The following is an 18,749-nucleotide window of genomic DNA, read 5'->3' as shown; positions in this document are numbered from 1 at the left end:
GCTCGTGATTCTTTAGCTCCGCCCACACGTCACGCCTCCAGCCGCTCGTGTTTTTCCGGGAAAAATCGGTACAGACTATCTTTCTCTTATGAATATAATAAAACTAAATACTTTTTGGAGTTATGAAGGATGCAATACTACTCTATAGGTACTCAAGATTAACAGGATATTGAGTTCAGTTAGGTTCTCCATCAGCCGATATAACATGATTTTTGCCAGGACCTTCCCAGCTACTGCCAGTAGTGATATAGCTCGACTGCTGCTGCAAATAGACTTTTCACCCTTGTTTTTGTATAGAGTGACAATATTGGCATCTCTCCATTGTTTAGGGACACACTCCAGTTCCCAAACCTGTAGGATGTATTGATGGATCATCCTGGTACACAGGTAGCCACCTTGTTTAAGGAGCTCAGCAGGGATGCCATCATTGCCAGGGGACTTATTATTTTTGAGAGAGTTAATAGCTGCCAACACCTCTAAAATGTTGGATGGCAATCAAGGTCTTGAATAGTTTGCCGATTTGGTAGCTCCTCCAGGTTTGAATAATCTATAGTGACTGATGGTTAAGGAGGGCATTAAAATATTCAGCCAATCTCGCCAAAATCTGTTTTTTTATCTTTTAAAATTGTAAGTCCTTCAGCTGCTTTTAAAGATGTAATAGAATAAGTTATTGGGCCATATATGGTTTTTAAAGAGTTATAAAAGTTATGCATATAATTTCTGTCAGCATATAATTTAATTTCGTGAGCCTTATTCAGCCACCATTCATTCTGCAGACAATGTAAAGTTTTTTGAACCTCGCTGCGTACAGTTTGCCATTTCTGTGGAAGGATGGTGGATCCAGGACAGTTGATGGTATCAGTGTGTGCTCTGTGCATTGTTTCCAGCATAGACACAATACAGTGTTAATAACCTCAGAAAATTTGCGTTCACCTGCCCAACACCATGTCTACCCAGTACTCCACTCCATAATTCATTATTTCTTCCCACACTTGCATTAAAATCACCTAGAAGAAAAATATTGTCATTCCTAGGGATATGGTGAAGGGTGTCATCCAATAACTGATAGAATCCATCCTTTACACTCTCGTCTGATGGCAGTGTTGGTGCGTATGCACTTAATAGGGTAGCATAGCGAAAATTTACTAGAGGGATGCAGAGGGTCATCAACCTCTCACTTACTCCAATAGGTGTTTCAGCGAGGCTGGATAGAAGACTGTTCTTAATTGCCATTCCCACACCATGCTGATGTTTGCCGCCAGGAGGATAACCTCTCCAGAAAATGTGTACCCACCTCTTTCTTCTCTCAATGAACCTTCACCCAGAAGCCTTGTTTCACTAAGGGCAGCGATATCCACATCATAGCGCTTTAGTTCTTCAGAAATCAGTGCGGTCCTCCTTTGAGGTCTACTGCCATCATTATCCTTCAGAGTCCTAACATTCCATGTTGCCAATTTGAACGATATACTTTTCTTATTTCGACCACATGATGGAATTCCCATAAGGTGCGGTAACCTACCCAGTAGATGATAGAGTGGGCAATTTTAAGGCCACCTTTTCTAGGCCCTTCCCCGATAGGGTGAGCAGTACGATCCCTTAATATGGCTGTTCAGTCGCACAGGGGTCTGCCGAAAGCAGCATCCACTCATTCCCAGCTGCTAGCAACCATATACCCTATGCCGCTGCCATGCAGAGTTCTAGCTAGAAGCTTCCAGGCCATTCTTCCCTGCTCCCGTCACCAGATACCCCATCGCTGCCAGACTTAAACCAAGTATAAGATCAGAGTACGCCGTAGTCAGAGGTGGAGACCTGTGCAAATGAAAGTATTTAAAGTGCCATAGGGGATGCGCAGCCCCCCAATAACACTATCTTCACCATAATGTAGGATATCCTGATGGCAAGTGAAACCCAAGACGACCAGACCAGCTAATGCATGCACGAGGAGGCCCGGTGAGAATCTTGGCAATGGAGAGGCTATGTACTGGCAAGAGGAGACTTATAAACTGCTCCTCTGTTCACCGCAAGGCTAGCCAGTGGCAGAAGGCTGTAAGCAGGAAGAGAAGCATGCAGCTGCACACTGTCTCCTGCTGCTGCACTGCTACACAAATCGCATCACATCACCCTGTGACAAGTCACACACACACGTTATAGCTATTAAAGGGGACATAACACACACATCGCCAATCTCAGGTTTATACTGAGTACCTATATAGTAGTATTACATTCTTCATATCTCCAAAGAGTCTTTAGTTTTATTAGATTTATGAAAGAAAGATACAGCCTTACAATCCTCTCTGGAAAAACAGCCGTGCTACTGGAGGCCTCCCCTGGGGGGAGCTAAAGCGTCCTGAGCACTTATGTGCCGTTTGCCAACAGAACTTTTTTTGCACTATTACTTACTGCCTGCGGCTCCGACTCACAACTGGGATCTTTCATCGCTGGGGACGCTCCATCTTTCAGTGTCAAATAATGTGCAAATCAATCGTTGAACTGGGCCTTGTTTTTAAAAACATTTTCACTGGAATGAACAAATGCAGAAGTGTGAAACTACGTTCTTATCCCAGACAAACAAACTGCATCCACTGTTTATGTAACGCTGGGTTCTTTGGGAAGCTAAACAAGGCTATCTTTCCCTCACATCCAAAAACACACTTCTTCAGAGACATTCTTCTTGAGCAAGTCCTCTGCAGCACTGCTGACTACTTCCATAATTGAATTTAATTTTACCTTTTTCACAAAAAAAAAAAAGACAATTGTTCACATAAAATATAGCCTACTTTCTTCCCAACTATTTTGCATGTGTCTATCTTCTTTGGTTAGACAAGACATAAAATAATATGACATTCAGAGGACAGAAGATCATGAAAGGTCACTGGACGTCCTGTAAATGTCCCAGTGAACTTCCAGAGGACATCTTGACGAACGCCTGCACAACATCAAGGGGACCTTACACACTCTACCCTTTTTCTGTTAGCTGTCATCTGATCATACAGCAATTCCGTTTTTATTTATACCATGTGTTGTACTAAGTGTATAAATTAATTTAATTTAAAGAGCCAAAAATTATAAAAGAAATGGTATAATGAAACATTAAATGTACAATTGTAAAATGTCAATCCTGTCCCTCTCTCTCTCTTCCACTTCCACAATTATTTTTTTTTTTATCTAAATGTATTTATGTTTTGACTCATCAATTGTATTTTAGGTTTTTATTGACAGGAAATATACATTGTCATTAAGAGAAATTAAAACTTAATATTTCCTTTCATACTACATTTTGGTGCATATTTTATGCGCACTCATATGATAACTAAATGGCTAATCAGGTTGTATCTTTTTTTAATCATTTTTACCACTTGCAAGGAATATCATTTCTAGATCTACTATAATACACAACTGTAATTTCTATTTATTTATTGTCTGAGAGCTAGAATAGATTTGTTTTTATGTTCTTTTGTAAATTGATAAACACATGGCATCTATGATTGTGTCCAGTAGAGCACCTGTCACTGAGATGAATGGGAAGGCTAATGAATAGACACTGCACTGTACACACACACTCCTAAAACACTGGTTCACAAACTGAACAAGGACATGCCTATTATTTGACAAATTCAGCCATTTAGCTTGTGCCAAGGATATTTACAGAATTTGAATCAATGATCCCATTTGGCCTTTAGGGGACCTTAAATGTGTTATAAGCAGTTTCACCCATTATGCCAATTTCTTCCAGACATGTGTACTTCAATATTTGCTGCTTTAGGAGGGTCATTTAACACCTCATCAAAGGTGTTCAGCAGGGCTCAGCACTCAAGTTCTTTCACATCTCAATAAAGCATTTCATGATTGACTCACTTTGTTTAGAGGAACTAATGCTAATCCAAGCTGTTCAGACAAGCTTACAATTCTCGTGAAGGTCATTGTATGGTGTAGCATTGAGATTTGCCCTCAAAGAAATTACTAAAACTGTCAAAAATATTCATCAGAAGGAGCAGCAGAAGCAGATCATTTTGTTGTGTCATTTAATCACATAACCTATGACAGTGGTTTTCAACTCTGTTTTAAATAGAAATGTAAAATTTTTGCTGTTGAGCTCCAGGAACAGGGTTGAAAACCACTGACATCTGAGATTAGCCAGACTCCACGATCTGTTTCTGCTTGCTTACTGTGATCAATGTAAAGTAAGTATTGCCACAATTAGTCCTAGACAAAAAAAAAAAAAAAACCAATGAACATCATTCTTGCAGTGTAAATTAATGTATTATGTTCCTCAACGATTGAGCAACTATTTTGACTTTTCTTTTGTATTCATATATAGTGCTTGGTAAGTATTACATTTAGACCCTGTGTACACGCACATACGTTCATATTTCTGTCAAAATGACAGTGAGGTCAGATAATGTTGTCTTTCTTGTCATGGCTTGTCTATTTGTTCCTCTTTCTCCGTCCATTATTCTGCTTGAATTGTTTTCTTCAGGATTAAATCTTCGTTCAGAGCTCGTGTAGCAGGTCAGCAGGGAAGAAGCCCAGTTTGCGGCCAGTGCTGACCTTCAGATATCCATTCACCTCCTCTCCTTTCTTCACCACAATCTACAGGACACAGTTATACATGCTGAGATCTGAACATTCAATCAGTAATCAGCCAATAAACTGGCTCTGAATACATTTTGAATTGCTCCTCTTCACATTTAATCAGGTACAAACATTAATTAGGGACCCACACTTATCTGCACTAATGAGAAGATGATAACAGTCTTACAGTACAGTTAGTGTATATTACATTATGCTATCATATATTTTAAGCCAAGAATGTTTCAGCCTTCTTCCTGGGCATTTCCTGCTATTTTTGCCACATTTTGAACAGAATCAAATGAAACAACTTGAAAGAACTCTGATGTTAAGATTTTTTTAATGTATATTTACAGTTAAAGTATTGTATAGAAAATGGTAGAAAACAAAACAAAAGTTAATCACAGAGACACACACTGACCTGATCTTTCTTCAGGGTAATCTGGCCCATCTCTCTGTTTCCAACAAAGGAGCGTGTCACTTTATACACCCTCTCACCGGCTCGCACCCTGATGATGTAATTCATGGGCAAGTATCCTGTCTTCTCCCCAATCTTACCCTAGAACACACACACACACACACACACACACACAGATGAAAGCATATCTGGGCTAGTGTGTTTACTTTGAAGGTACAGTGTATGTTTTCCTCTATTCTCTGTTCTGTCTCAGTTTAAGGTGTAAACACTTCAAGAATAAGCTATTCTTATATTTTTTTAGCAACTATTTAATAATTGTTAACTAAATGACGTATTAATCTTAATCTCCCTTTTGCTTTATTCTGCACTATTCTGACCATATAACATAAGCGTATATAAGCTGTGCTTCTCTGTCATTTCACCCAGCTCTCTCTCCGAGTGACCCACAGCAAGCCTGTCTCCACACACTGCTTGAAGCTACTCCCCTTCAGTGATTCAATGATGAGAATCCCAAGGTATCATTATAAACTGTTTACAAAAGTGAATAGGCCAGTTAAAGCATTAATGTAATATATCTAAGATTTGGCAAGCTCATCCAGCATTCATTTAATTGATGAGCGCATACACCTGTTCTGAAGTACTTCTGTATGCCTGGCCTTCTTGCTTAACTGTTGGTCCTAATCCTTTTGGCGCCATTTGCTGGACATTTCACTTCTAAAATGCAATGCGTACTGTTAAATGTGATGGGAAACATGCAAGAAATCAATTTGATATCATTATCACAGGAGGTGCATGTTTTTAGCATGAAAACCTTATATATGGTAATTTTATACATGCATTATATGCAGGGGTGCAAATAATTTTTTAAGCCTGGCTCTCATAAGAGAACCTGGAGATTTGGTTTGGTCCTCACACTGCATATACCGTGACCCATTAAATATAACTATAAAAAAAGAATTAATAATAGTTATAATATTATTGCACTTTTTTTAAACAAAATAACAGTAAATAAACTAAATAATATTGTGTGATAATATTATTAAAAATAAAAGGTTGTCCTAGTTTTAAATACAAATACATTTATTTTATAGTAAACTTAAAAATAAAATGCTAATATTTACTACTAATTTCTTAGTTTGCCTCTTAAAGAAGAATCGCTTTATGTATTCCCCAATTTTAAGTCGCTTTGGATAAAAACGTCTAAAAATAAATAAAAGCGTTTTCATCTTATTCAAACTTAAAATCATCAGACTTTTATTTTGGCAGGTTGCCGGCAAATAAGTATATGCGCACGTCTGGATTTAGCGCTGCTGATTAAAGAGTGTCAGTGGATGCATGTCACAGTTTTGCATTCTGCTTTGAAAACGGCATGGGATAGACTAGATTTATGCTTTCAGGTTGAAAATAAAACATATATAGTGCAGTTTGTGATCTAAAATGGTAATTGTGTATTAAAAGTTGTCAACCATGTCGGTACGCAAATGTGCTGTCAGAACATATTTATTTAACGTACCTTTATATTGGTCGCACATGCGGACCTGCGGACCACTTATGTGCACCCCTGATTATATGATCAGATGTGTGTTATAAATCCAACTTTATATCAGAAAATCTCAAGCCAACCAGAATATGGATTGCAACCATTATCTCATCCTTGAATTATTTCTACCCACTTTCCTGTTTGCTTGGAAGCTGCAAAACTCTTTATTGTATTTGTGTGACACAATGAAATGAACCAATGATATTTTAGCTCTACATGTGTCATTGATAAATATTGTAATCCTTTGTGGCGAGGAGACTTCTGTCGAGATCTCTCCCAGTCATCCCGTTGCTAATAAACGTATGAAAGAAAGAACACTTTACGTTTCTTCTACCATATAAAAAATATTCTGTAAAATATATGGTTAAAAACTGGCAGCTGTGGTTGCCAGAATTATACTGTAAAAAATACGGTAACATACGGTAAATTTACAGTTTAATACCGTAATTTGATATAATACTAATATACCGACTTATTGAAGTACTGAAATCTGTTTTGTACCTCTGTAATACACTGGTATCCACCAACAGCAGGTGGTGACAAAAAAGTCACCTGAAGAAACACAGCTATAAATAATAACATATATAGATGGTGCACAGTGTGATTCACACAAGCAATAACACCATCTAAACTGAAATATGCAATAAACATTAATTTGACAACATTATATGTAACATACAACCCTAATAAACATAACAGATAAGAAAAAAAAAGAAGAAACATAGTTATTTCAAAGAAAAAACATCAAATTCAAACAAAATTTGAAACGCAACGCAGATAATTCTGATAATTCAGATAATTCAGATAATTCGCAACGCAGATAATTCTTTTTTGCGTCTGGCGCCGATACAGGATGGCTGCCTCCGTGACGAGCTCCGCATATGTTTTTGTGTTTTTGTTAGTTTGTCCTGTCTTTAGTTATATTCCTGCCATCAGTTTCACCAGGGAAGAACTGCTGAACATTCGGCAGAACACACCACAGGATATTTTACCGGATTTCAATTATTCAGACGTTTTACTGAACGTTGTTATCGGAGGAGCGGCGGCGCTGATCAAGCGCTTCAGGACGCGCAGACGGGGGAAGCGAGCGGGAGCGCTCGTCAGACTCAGGAAGCGCGGATTTCGAACGCCGTTGCCTAGCATCCATCTGGCAAATCTCCGCTCTCTACCCAACAAAACGGACGAACTCCTTCTGCTTTCTCGGACAAATAAGGATTTCACACACTCTGCTGCTCTGTGTTTCACGGAAACCTGGCTGAATGACACCATACCGGACAGCGCGCTCCATCTGCCGGGCTTTCAGCTGTTTAGAGCGGATCGTGACACAGAATCAACGGGGAAATCGCGTGGCGGCGGGACATGCTTTTACATCAATGAACGGTGGTGTACAGATGTAACTGTGTTAAAGAAGACGTGCTGCTCAAATCTCGAAACACTCTTCATTAACTGCAAGCCGTTCTATTCGCCGCGGGAGTTTCACTCGTTCATTCTGGTCAGTGTTTACATCCATCCCCAAGCGCATGTGAGCTCAGCTTTACAGAAACTCGCTGATCAGATCACAGAGACAGAACAACAACACCCGGACTCTGTTTTAATCATTCTCGGGGACTTTAATAAAGCCAATCTGTCCCGTGAACTGCCAAAATACAGACAGCATGTTACTTGTCCCACAAGAGACAGTAATATATTGGATCACTGTTACACCACAATAAAGGATGCATTTCACTCTGTTCCACGAGCAGCTTTGGGACGTTCTGATCACCTTCTGGTTCATCTAATACCGTCCTACAGGCAGAAACTAAAATCAGCTAAACCTGTATCAAGGACTGTAAAAAGATGGACTAATGAAGCAGAGCAGGATTTACAATCTTGTTTTGACCTCACTGATTGGAGTGTTTTTGAAGCTGCTGCCACCGATCTGGATGAACTCACAGAGACCGTAACATCATATATCAGTTTCTGTGAGGATATGTGTATTCCTACAAAGACTCAACTAATTTACAATAATGACAAACCGTGGTTCACTGCAAAACTCAGACAGCTCCGTCAGGCCAAAGAAGATGCTTACGTGAAGGGGGACAATGTCTTGTATAAACAGGCTAAATACACATTGGAAAAGGAGATCAAAGTGGCAAAGAGGAATTATTCTGAAAAAATAAGGACTCAGTTCACTTCCAACGACTCCGCATCAGTGTGGAAAAGTCTAAAGAAGATCACCAATTACAAGACACCACCCCCCAGCACCGTAGAGAATCAACGACTGGCAGACGATCTGAACGAGTTTTACTGCAGGTTTGAAAGAACACCCATCACCTGCCCTGAACGCCTCCCCACACAACCATTCACACCATTCACAACTCCTGCAACCAGCCCTGAATGCCTCTCCAAACTACCGTTCACACCATTAACAGCTCCTGCAACCCATCCTGAACACCTCTCCAATCAAGCACTCTCACCATTCTCACCTCCTGCATCCCCCCTCTCCCCCACACCTGCAATTCAGATCAGCGAGGATGCGGTGCGCCAGGTCTTCCGGAAGCAGAAAAGGAAAAAAGCACCAGGCCCAGATTGTGTTACACCAGCCTGTCTGAAATCCTGTGCTGACCAGCTGGCCCCCATCTTCACACAGATCTTCAACAGATCGCTGGAGCTGTGCGAAGTCCCTTCATGCCTCAAACGTTCCACCATCATCCCCATCCCTAAGAAACCCAAAATTACAGGACTAAATGACTACAGGCCTGTGGCTCTAACGTCTGTAGTCATGAAGTCATTTGAAAAACTGGTGCTGGGCCACCTGAAGGACATCACTGGGCCCTTGCTGGATCCTCTTCAGTTTGCCTACAGAGCAAACAGGTCTGTGGACGATGCAGTAAACATTGGACTGCATTATGTTCTGCAACACCTAGACAGACCGGGGACTTATGTGAGGATCCTGTTTGTGGACTTCAGCTCGGCCTTCAACACGATCATCCCAAACCTCCTCCTGCCCAAACTAAATCAGCTCTCCGTGCCCACCTCAGTCTGTCAGTGGATCAACAGCTTCCTGACAGACAGGCAGCAGCTAGTGAGGCTGGGAAAATACACATCCAGCACCCGTACAATCAGCACCGGAGCTCCCCAGGGGTGCGTTCTCTCCCCACTGCTCTTCTCCCTGTACACTAATGATTGCACGTCTAAGGACCCCTCTGTCAAGCTCCTGAAGTTTGCAGATGACACCACACTCATCGGCCTCATTCAGGACAGTGACGAGTCTGCTTACAGACAGGAGGTAAAAGAGCTGGCTGTCTGGTGCAGTCTCAACAACCTGGAGCTTAACACCCTCAAAACAGTGGAGATGATCGTGGACTTCAGGAGAGACCCCCCTGCACTCCCCCCACTCACCATCATGAACAGCACTGTGACTGCAGTGGAGTCATTCAGGTTTCTGGGCACCTCTATCTCTCAGGACCTGAAGTGGGACATTCACATTGACTCCATTGTGAAAAAGGCCCAGCAGAGGTTGTACTTTCTCCGCCAGCTGAGGAAGTTTAACCTGCCACAGGAGCTGCTGAAACAGTTCTACTCCACCATCATTGAATCCATCCTCTGCACTTCAGTAACTGTCTGGTTCAGCTCAGCTTCTAAATCTGACCTCAGAAGACTACAGAGGGTAGTCCGGACTGCTGAGCGAATCATCGGTTCAACCCTCCCATCTATTCAAGAACTGTACTTATCCAGAGTGAGAAAAAGGGCTGTCAAAATCACTCTGGACCCCTCACATCCAGCACACTCCCTCTTTGAACTGTTGCCATCTGGTCGACGCTACAGAGCACTGAGCACTAGAACGACCAGACACAGGACCAGTTTCTTCCCTCAGGCAATCCATCTTATGAACAGCTTATAATAACGGCGGACACACTACACTTTATATTTATATACACACACACTTTATTTATCTAACACACATACTTAGTATACACTTAAATTTTGCACACAATATATATGTACATACATAACTTCATTTTGTAATATACTTGCCTACAATTGTCATTTGTATATTGTTATTCACTCTCTACTTATTTGTATTTTTTATTCTTTTATTATGTGTTTTATGTTCTGTCGCTGTCATTCTGTTGTACTGCGGAGCTTCTGTCACGAAAACAAATTCCTCGTATGTGTACATACCTGGCAATAAAGCTCATTCTGATTCTGATTCTGATTCTGAAACGTAACTTTACGGTTTTTCCTAGTAAATTTTACAGGTAATTACCGTTAACCATTTAACAGGTTTGTACTGGAGAATTTTTACAGTTTTTTTTTACCATTAAAATCACAGTAATTATTTACTCACCCTCCACCACTCCTCATTGGAGTCATCCAGCACTGTGATGCGATCTCCTGGACTGAAACACAAACACACACATACACACTTAGCACACCTGACCAGACTCACAAGTGTCACAAATATATAACGTATGATGCTTATGACTATGCATGAGTGCTATGGCTAAACTGAAAAGTTAACAAATATGTGAACAGACTCACTGGAAGTCCAGGTCATCTTTCTCGATGGCTTTAAAGCGATACAAAGCCATATAATAGTGAGACTGACTGAATGTCTGCTGCTGCTTCTTGTTCTGCAAACATCAACATCAACAGCCAGTTTGAGGGTTTTATTTGCCTGTTACAGCCAGCACCAGATTCAGACGCAGTTGCACCGTTAAAACATGTTAACATGTTACGTAACTACTTAACTGTTGATTTCATATTTTAAGTACTTCTGCTTCTTAACCATGTATCTAAGGATGATGATACACGGAACAACTTTTTGAGCAATTTTTATTTTTTGAGCAGTGCTGCAGAGGGTAATGAGTACAAAAATTTTATTTCTGGACAGACTTTGGACTGGACTGGTTTGAGTTTACAGGATTGTTACACTTCATCACCTACTAGGCAGAAGTCTTAAATAGCACATATCTCCACAGCAAACCACACATTTTATGGTACCTTTGATACCCACAGCACATGCTGTAGGACGAGTTAATCACTGAAGTGCTGTGTTTAGGGGTATGTTTAAACCCTTGACTCGACACTATGAAGAGTAGTGATAGGGATGATATGAGGCTTAGCAAGTACCACTACTCACAGCCAAAAGCTACAACAAGCGTAAAAATAACATGACAAACTGTATCACACACACACACACTTAAACTCATAATGAAATAATAATATTCAATATTATGGACACAATCAGGGTTGGAACAAGAAAGTTTATAAAGGCTGCATGAAGTTGACAGACCAGTCCATGCAACTTTTAAATGCAAACATTTGTTGATTTGCCACAGCATGAAGACTAGTGCAAAAGCCTTTTACCTTGTCATCTGCTGCAGTTTTGTCTTTCTTGTCTCCATCTTGCTTTCCTAAAGGATAAAGTGTGCCCATTAAAATATAGTTTTGGAATTAATGAATATATAAACCCAGCATATAAAATGCAAACTATCTTATTTCTTCCTCTCAAAATACCCGAATTAACAGGCCACCCTCACATTGTTAGGTGAAAGAGATCAATAAGCAGTTAAGCCTGTGATTATATATATTGGCTCAATAGGTGGAGGGTTCTCTTTCGTACATGTACTTGTTGACGGCACAATGAGAACACATCCGTGGTCACATGCTCTGAAGTCCTACAGAATCACAACAGTTTTCTGGTACAGTCCAAATGCCCATAAGTAGATGCCATCATAGCCTACTGAGCACAGGCTTTACATCATCGCGTCAGATTCTTCAGTGCCCAGATTGTCTCAGCCCATTATTTCTGTGACTAACTGGAAGAGTCTGTGATAATATGCCCAAGCATATATGTTGTGTGTTTGGAAGTTTGTTGCAACAGGGCTGCATTGGAGGGATCTGATTGCCCACACTGCAAACTTAGAAATGCTTCTGTGCACTTATGGTAGCAACTCTCTACAAAAGCAGTGCTGAAAGATGAGCATGTGGGCATCAAGCTCTCCAGACTCTCATGCTGAGTTCACTTGAAGGTCCCTGTTTCTCACCCCTGAAACACATTCTGTGTTTTCCTATAGGCTTGAGCACAAAGATCTGAATGGTATGTCTATGATGGAATTAGAATCTGTGGAGTTCACTGGAGGACTGACTGAAGCCTGACTTTAACCCTACAGTTATGCTTACAGAGCTGCTTGGGATCATCTCCCATGCATTGAAAAAATGACACTTGGACTGGATGATAGAGACCCTGACTGAAGATTAAAAATCCATTTTAGATTATTGTTTTCTCCTTTCACACCTTTCTGGTTGCTTGCCTTCTACTTCTATTTCCATCAAGAGGTGTCAAGATGAGGACAGACAAGAAGACAATGGTGTCCTCTCTAAACCATTAGTCATGGCCCATTCTAACACTGGCATCAAATATATTTTGCAGTAATTCTGGAGGAAATTAGGCAGAGTGAAAGTAGATTTGATTGGTTTACTGGTTTGCAGACACTAGAGAAGAAGAGAGAGTAATTTTCAAGACCCACACCCCTCACTTGAAACACCCAATCTTATGGTTTCCTAATGAGATCACTGAATTTCACCAGTGGAATTTTGCCACAAAGAGAACAAACAATGAGTAACTTCTGCTGTAACTTACCTTCACCAGCCTCTTCAACCTCCTTCGGTTGTTGAGCTTCCTCCTCCTCCATCATCATCATCAACAACTTAGAAAAGATAAATGTTCATGATATTCATCATAATAGTATGAGCTCAGAAACATGTCCGATAATTCCTGACAGCAGAACGTGATCACTTACGTTCTTTTTGTCCTCAGAGCCTTTCTTCCTCTCTTTATTGGCCATGATCACACCCACTCTCAGTGTTTCAAACACCGGGTCACTGCGGTTCTGCTGACCTATACACATGCAGTTTACATTTTTCAAGTATTTTATTGTATTCAGTTTATTTTTTATTTGATGATGTTTTATCATTCAGTCTTTTTAACAGCATTTTATTCTACAAAAATCTTCAAACATTGTAAAATTTAGACATTATTTTATCAGAATTAGGCTCACCATACACAACAGCCATGAACAAGACTTCACAAGGAACATAGGAAACACAAGAGCTATATATACACTCAGGGTAAAAAGACTAACAAGAAACAGGTGCACACAATCAGAAGTAACAAAGGTAAATCTGAGCAGAAACCAGAACTACATATGAAAATATGCCATAAACATTGGCATAAAATATATTTGATCACCACACTTTAGTTTAAGGCCCACTTCTCAATATTAACTGTGACCTTGCATCAAAAGATGTACTACTTATTAATATTTAGCAAGGTAGTTGTTAAATTTAGGTATGGGGTCAGATTACGAAGTATGAAATATGGTCATGCATTTGATGTGTTCTTTAAGTAGTAATGAAAAGCTAATATGCTACTAATATGCATGCTAAATACATCACACTCACCAGGGTTATTGATCTCTTGATCGTAGAGAGGAGAGCTGTATGCCCGTCTAAATCCAGGAGGCTGACAAGGAAGATATTAATAAAAACAATGAAACTGAGAGTGTGACTGTACTGTCATCATATGATATATTAAAATAGAATGCATATAGAATGTTGTCTCACTATTTTCCCAAAGCATCTCTGGAACTGCACATATGATTGGCACGAGTGGTGAATGTTGGTCTTGCAGTTTTTACAGCGCAAGGCAAATTTATTATTGACTGAAAGTAGAAAAGAAATCAGTTATTATATAAAATTACTGCATAGATACTGCCAATCCAAACTGTATGCTAATTGTCAATTAATCACAGTAGTGGTCCTGACAGTACTAGGTGTGATTTTAGTACTGGACTGCCTTTTTCAGGAACCAAATTATCTCAAAATTATCTGAAATGTGAACTTACGGACAATCATTCGTGCACAGACATCACAAAACTTGGGTTTCTTGCAGTAGTGGTCCTTAAATTTGTGTGGCCTGTCATTGATCTGAATTACAGGCTCAGGGGTTGGAGGAGGAGGGGCCTCTTCTTCCTCAACCTCTTCATCATACACAAAATAAACCTAAGGAGGACAGAAAGTGAGCTGTGTCTACATGATACCAACACAAAGAGAGAGACTGACATACGCACAGTGTTGTCGTCCTCCTTTACAACATTGTCTGGAGCAGGAGGGTTATCATGAATATCCAGAGAATCTTTATCCTCGAGTCTGAAACACAATCAGCATTTTGATAGTTGTGCACTTACATAATGTTCTAGATAGACAATATAATCTGTGGAGACACTCACTGGTCATATTGAGCCATAAATACAGCTTCTTCAGCCTGCAGTCAGTCAGGAGAATTCAGCACCTGTACAACCATGGCATGTTAACTGATCTGGTGTTCATCCAGATCTCCAAGAGAGCTACTGTCCTGCAGATTTCAGCTCCAAACCAAATCACACACATGGGGACAAGGCAATAAAGGTGTTCAGAGTTACTTGGTAATAACCGACAGGTGTGTTGAAGTAGGTTGGAACTGAAGTCTGCAGGACTGTAGCTCTCCAGGAGAAGTGTTTAAGATCAATATAATCGTATAACATTATTTATACAATTGGACCAGAAATGTAAATACATATAAATGTGTCTTCAGATGCAGCTTCTGTGCACCTCTGCAGTGCAAACATGCAGCTTTATTTCCTATAAATAATTATCAGAAGGCTGCCTCATAATTATGTTTGCTTTTTTCTGTTTGAGCATAGGAACCTAGTACCTTATAAAGTACACAAATCATTTGTGCCTCCATTTTAAACACTTCCTCCAGCTTCATGAGGCAAATCTCACTAAACTGTTAAATCCATCCACAACTGAAGTCCATGAAATTAAAAGTCTAGCATGAGTATATCTGTTAATGTCTCTCTCACTGAACCCAGACTAATGTTTGTTGGTGTCTGAATCCAACTTACTCTTTAATTAAACACCTGCCTGTAATTCAAAAGTCATTCTGAACACTGTTATTAGCTTGTCCGGGGTGGTTTGGTGAAATGTAGGAGCAGTGCCAGTGACCCTCCAGGAGCAGGATTGACCACCCCGGGTTACACCTAAACACAGCAGGTCACGGGCGCTGCTTTAGGTTATATTAGATATGCATCAGATGAACCGAAGCACTTCTGAAGACTTCTTTAAAGACTGATACTGTACTTTGTAAAAAGTCAACTGGCTGCTGAATGTTTCATTAGGTTACATTGCTCATCCTGATCTTGATCGGCCTTAATATTTTCAGTCTGTTATTTAGGTTTAATTGCTTGTGGTCTGTTGAGCATTCATGTTGTTTATTAGAGACCTTTATTCTGATGAGAAATGATAATAAGCATTTTGCTCACTGCATGTTTTTATACAAAATAGCAACACAATTTTCTGTAATACTATGTAATTTCATTGTTACAGCAAATCAAGATTCATATTTGAATCACGAACCTCTTATCATATTATCACATATCGAATTAAATTGTAAAATTACCGTATAAGGGTATGTTTTACTGCCTAAAATGCCATAATAAGCAGAATGCAGAAGCACTTGTACAAGTCGATTGTTGAGTCCAAATGAGGCATATATCAGGAGATTCTCTGAGTTTGTGTGTGTGTGTGTGTGTGTGTGTGTGTGTGTGTGAGGGATGGTGTGAAAAAGGACATTAAAGCAACTTGTAGTATTGATTATTGTTAATAAAATTCTTATTTAGGTCGTGACTATCAGTTGTTGAAAATCAGCTGTAAAAGGGCGAGCTGTTTAAGGTTAGTGTGTTAATTGCTCGACATGGCCACATCACCAGAGTTCAGGGTACAGGCTAGTTTAACATTGAAATTATGCAAATATATATATATATAGCACTTTATGCCTTTTTTATGTTGCCATAAAGGATTTACAATTAAATTTAAATGTGATTTGCATGAAACTTTATCATTTTAAGTTCCTCTTAAAATGTTAACACATTTTGCCCCATCTATTTTTTCTTTTTGTTTATTTTTAATTTTGTTTATACCAATGTTGTCACCCAACGTTTTTAGTGCCTAATGGAATATTTCATTATTTTTACTTGTTACACATTAAAATGATAATGTGACTTTAATATTTTAATGACATTTTATTTTAATGACTTAATGACAGTAACTTTAATATTTTAGATAGCAAAGTTTATCAGGGAAATCAGAGTAAAGTTCAACCAATCATACAGTTAATAAAAGACTGAAGACAAATATAGATTAACTGACAATCCTGCTGTGCAGATTTGGCAATGTGTATCTGATGTTAATAAAGTCTAGCTTAATTTTGACAAATAACCATTTTTTTGTACAAATTGTTGAACTGTGTCGTTATTATTGTTCATATTACAACATTTATTTTAAGAACAACAGATTGCAGAAGTTTCTGTATCATTACATAAAGAAACATTAAATATTGTCCAATCAAAAACATCAATTTAACCATTTAATCTGTCTCCCTCTCTCATAGACACACACACATACACATACTGTATAATATATATATGTACTTTATACTATACTGTAGTTTCTATCCCTTCCCCCAACCATACACATAAACCAACCCCTCAAACAAAACTACTGTCATTTTTAGATTTTCAAATCACTTCATTCATTTTTGACTTATACGCTGTTTTCCTCATGGGGACCCATAAAGTGAACATTTACTGGTATTACTATACTTGTGGAGACAACTGGTCCTCATATATGGAATATCAAGTACACACACACACATACAGTTTCTATTTCTATCAATAGGAGTGAATCGTGTGACCTAAACTATAATAAATACACTGTTCATACCTGTTAATGATGTTTTGCCTTATGATGTTTACTATAATCCAATGTTTCCAATGAGTTATTAGTCAGAGGTATTTTCCTACAGCAAGTTAGTCTTAACTCGTTAATAAGCAGACTGGTTTGATCTGAGGAACGTGTACATGTGTATCTGTGTCACTCTGAGTGTTTTAAACAGATGGTAGATGACGAACAGTAATAAGACCCCTCTCTCTGTCCAGTTGACAGACATGAACACATGCAGTCAGTTCTAGTCACTCACAGATTCACTCCAGGCCTGTCAGTTTGAACCCAAGATCATTACTACAGAAAATGTTTATCTAAAAACTGTTCATCATGAATGCTCACAAACTCATTAACAACATATTAACAACATGGTCTTTTTTAAAACCTTTGGTATTTATTCCTACTTACTTTCACAAAGTTGTGTTGAAAGTTCAGCTTTACAGTGATAAATGGTTACTAGAACTCGCTCTTTCTTTAGTTTAGCCCTTATATTCAGTGAGTTACGTTAAACTTGTCTTTTTTGGAACAAATCTTACTTTAACAAGTTTTACGTTGTATTGGATACAATCATTTGAAGCATCAAGACACTTTCAAAAGGTGATATACCTTATTTTGATCGCTACCATATCCAGACTATAAACGTTTATCTTGGTATTTCTGTGATTATTTGAATGTTTGTAATACAGATACAGTGATAAAGACGTGAAGCGTCTACAGAATATATTAACTGGTCAGCAGCAGCGTGAATGCAGATTCTTCACAGTCAGGAGCTGCGTCTGAAATGGCTCACTCGTTCACTGTTCCCTATGTAGTGTATGGCAGTTGAGTGCACACTATCAGAAAGGAGTGAACAAAATAAAGTGCACAAATTCGGACTCTGACATATACACTGCATGTCAAAGCTGGAGCAGTCGCAGAAACTTCTTCATTATATATGTACATTTATATTACTTTAGAAAATAATGTTAATAACAATAACACTCACACTGACCTTACATTGTAATTAGGCTATATATACCTCTGTGCCAGCCTTGTGATTTCAAAGATGGTTGCTTATGTTCATAATAACTGAATACTATTAAAATACTGGCAACAAAAATAAACATATTACACATAATTAATATATTATTAAATATTAATAATCCATGAAATAACCGTTAAAGCAGAAATAAGAAAGCATCTCTCAAAAACTGTCTTGCTCTAGCTCTCTCTTCCAGCTAGTTTGTCCTCTCTGCATTGAATTATGGGAAATAGTGCTCCAGTGAGTGTACATTGGTTGTACACTCAAAATCAGAGAAGATTGTGGGTAAAAAGTAGTGAAGGAATGTAGAGAATGAACTCAGCGGAAGCTGAAGCTAGATGGTGCTACGTTTAAAGTGTATTTTAGGCTTAATACCTCCTTAAGACCTCCTG

The 18,749-nt window shown here is 39.0% G+C and overlaps 1 protein-coding gene across 1 annotated transcript; it reads right to left on the bottom strand.

Moving 5' to 3' along the window:
- Window positions 1-3,194: 3,194 nt before the first annotated feature.
- On the bottom strand, window positions 3,195-17,467 carry stac3 (SH3 and cysteine rich domain 3). Its single transcript, XM_052605374.1, has 13 exons — window positions 17,337-17,467; window positions 14,804-14,865; window positions 14,645-14,723; window positions 14,420-14,576; window positions 14,139-14,236; window positions 13,977-14,037; window positions 13,316-13,413; window positions 13,156-13,222; window positions 11,880-11,926; window positions 11,052-11,143; window positions 10,858-10,909; window positions 4,991-5,128; window positions 3,195-4,590 (listed from the first exon to the last, which is right to left on the bottom strand). The coding sequence occupies exons 2-13, from the start codon at window positions 14,818-14,820 to the stop codon at window positions 4,492-4,494; spliced, it is 1,005 nt and encodes a 334-aa protein (XP_052461334.1). The 5' UTR covers window positions 14,821-14,865; window positions 17,337-17,467; the 3' UTR covers window positions 3,195-4,491.
- Between the last annotated feature and the right edge of the window lie 1,282 nt (window positions 17,468-18,749).

The sequence above is a fragment of the Carassius gibelio genome, chromosome A9 (genome assembly GCF_023724105.1).
Source record: "Carassius gibelio isolate Cgi1373 ecotype wild population from Czech Republic chromosome A9, carGib1.2-hapl.c, whole genome shotgun sequence".
NCBI lineage: Eukaryota > Metazoa > Chordata > Actinopteri > Cypriniformes > Cyprinidae > Carassius > Carassius gibelio.
This window is presented reverse-complemented; position numbering and strand designations above follow the sequence as displayed.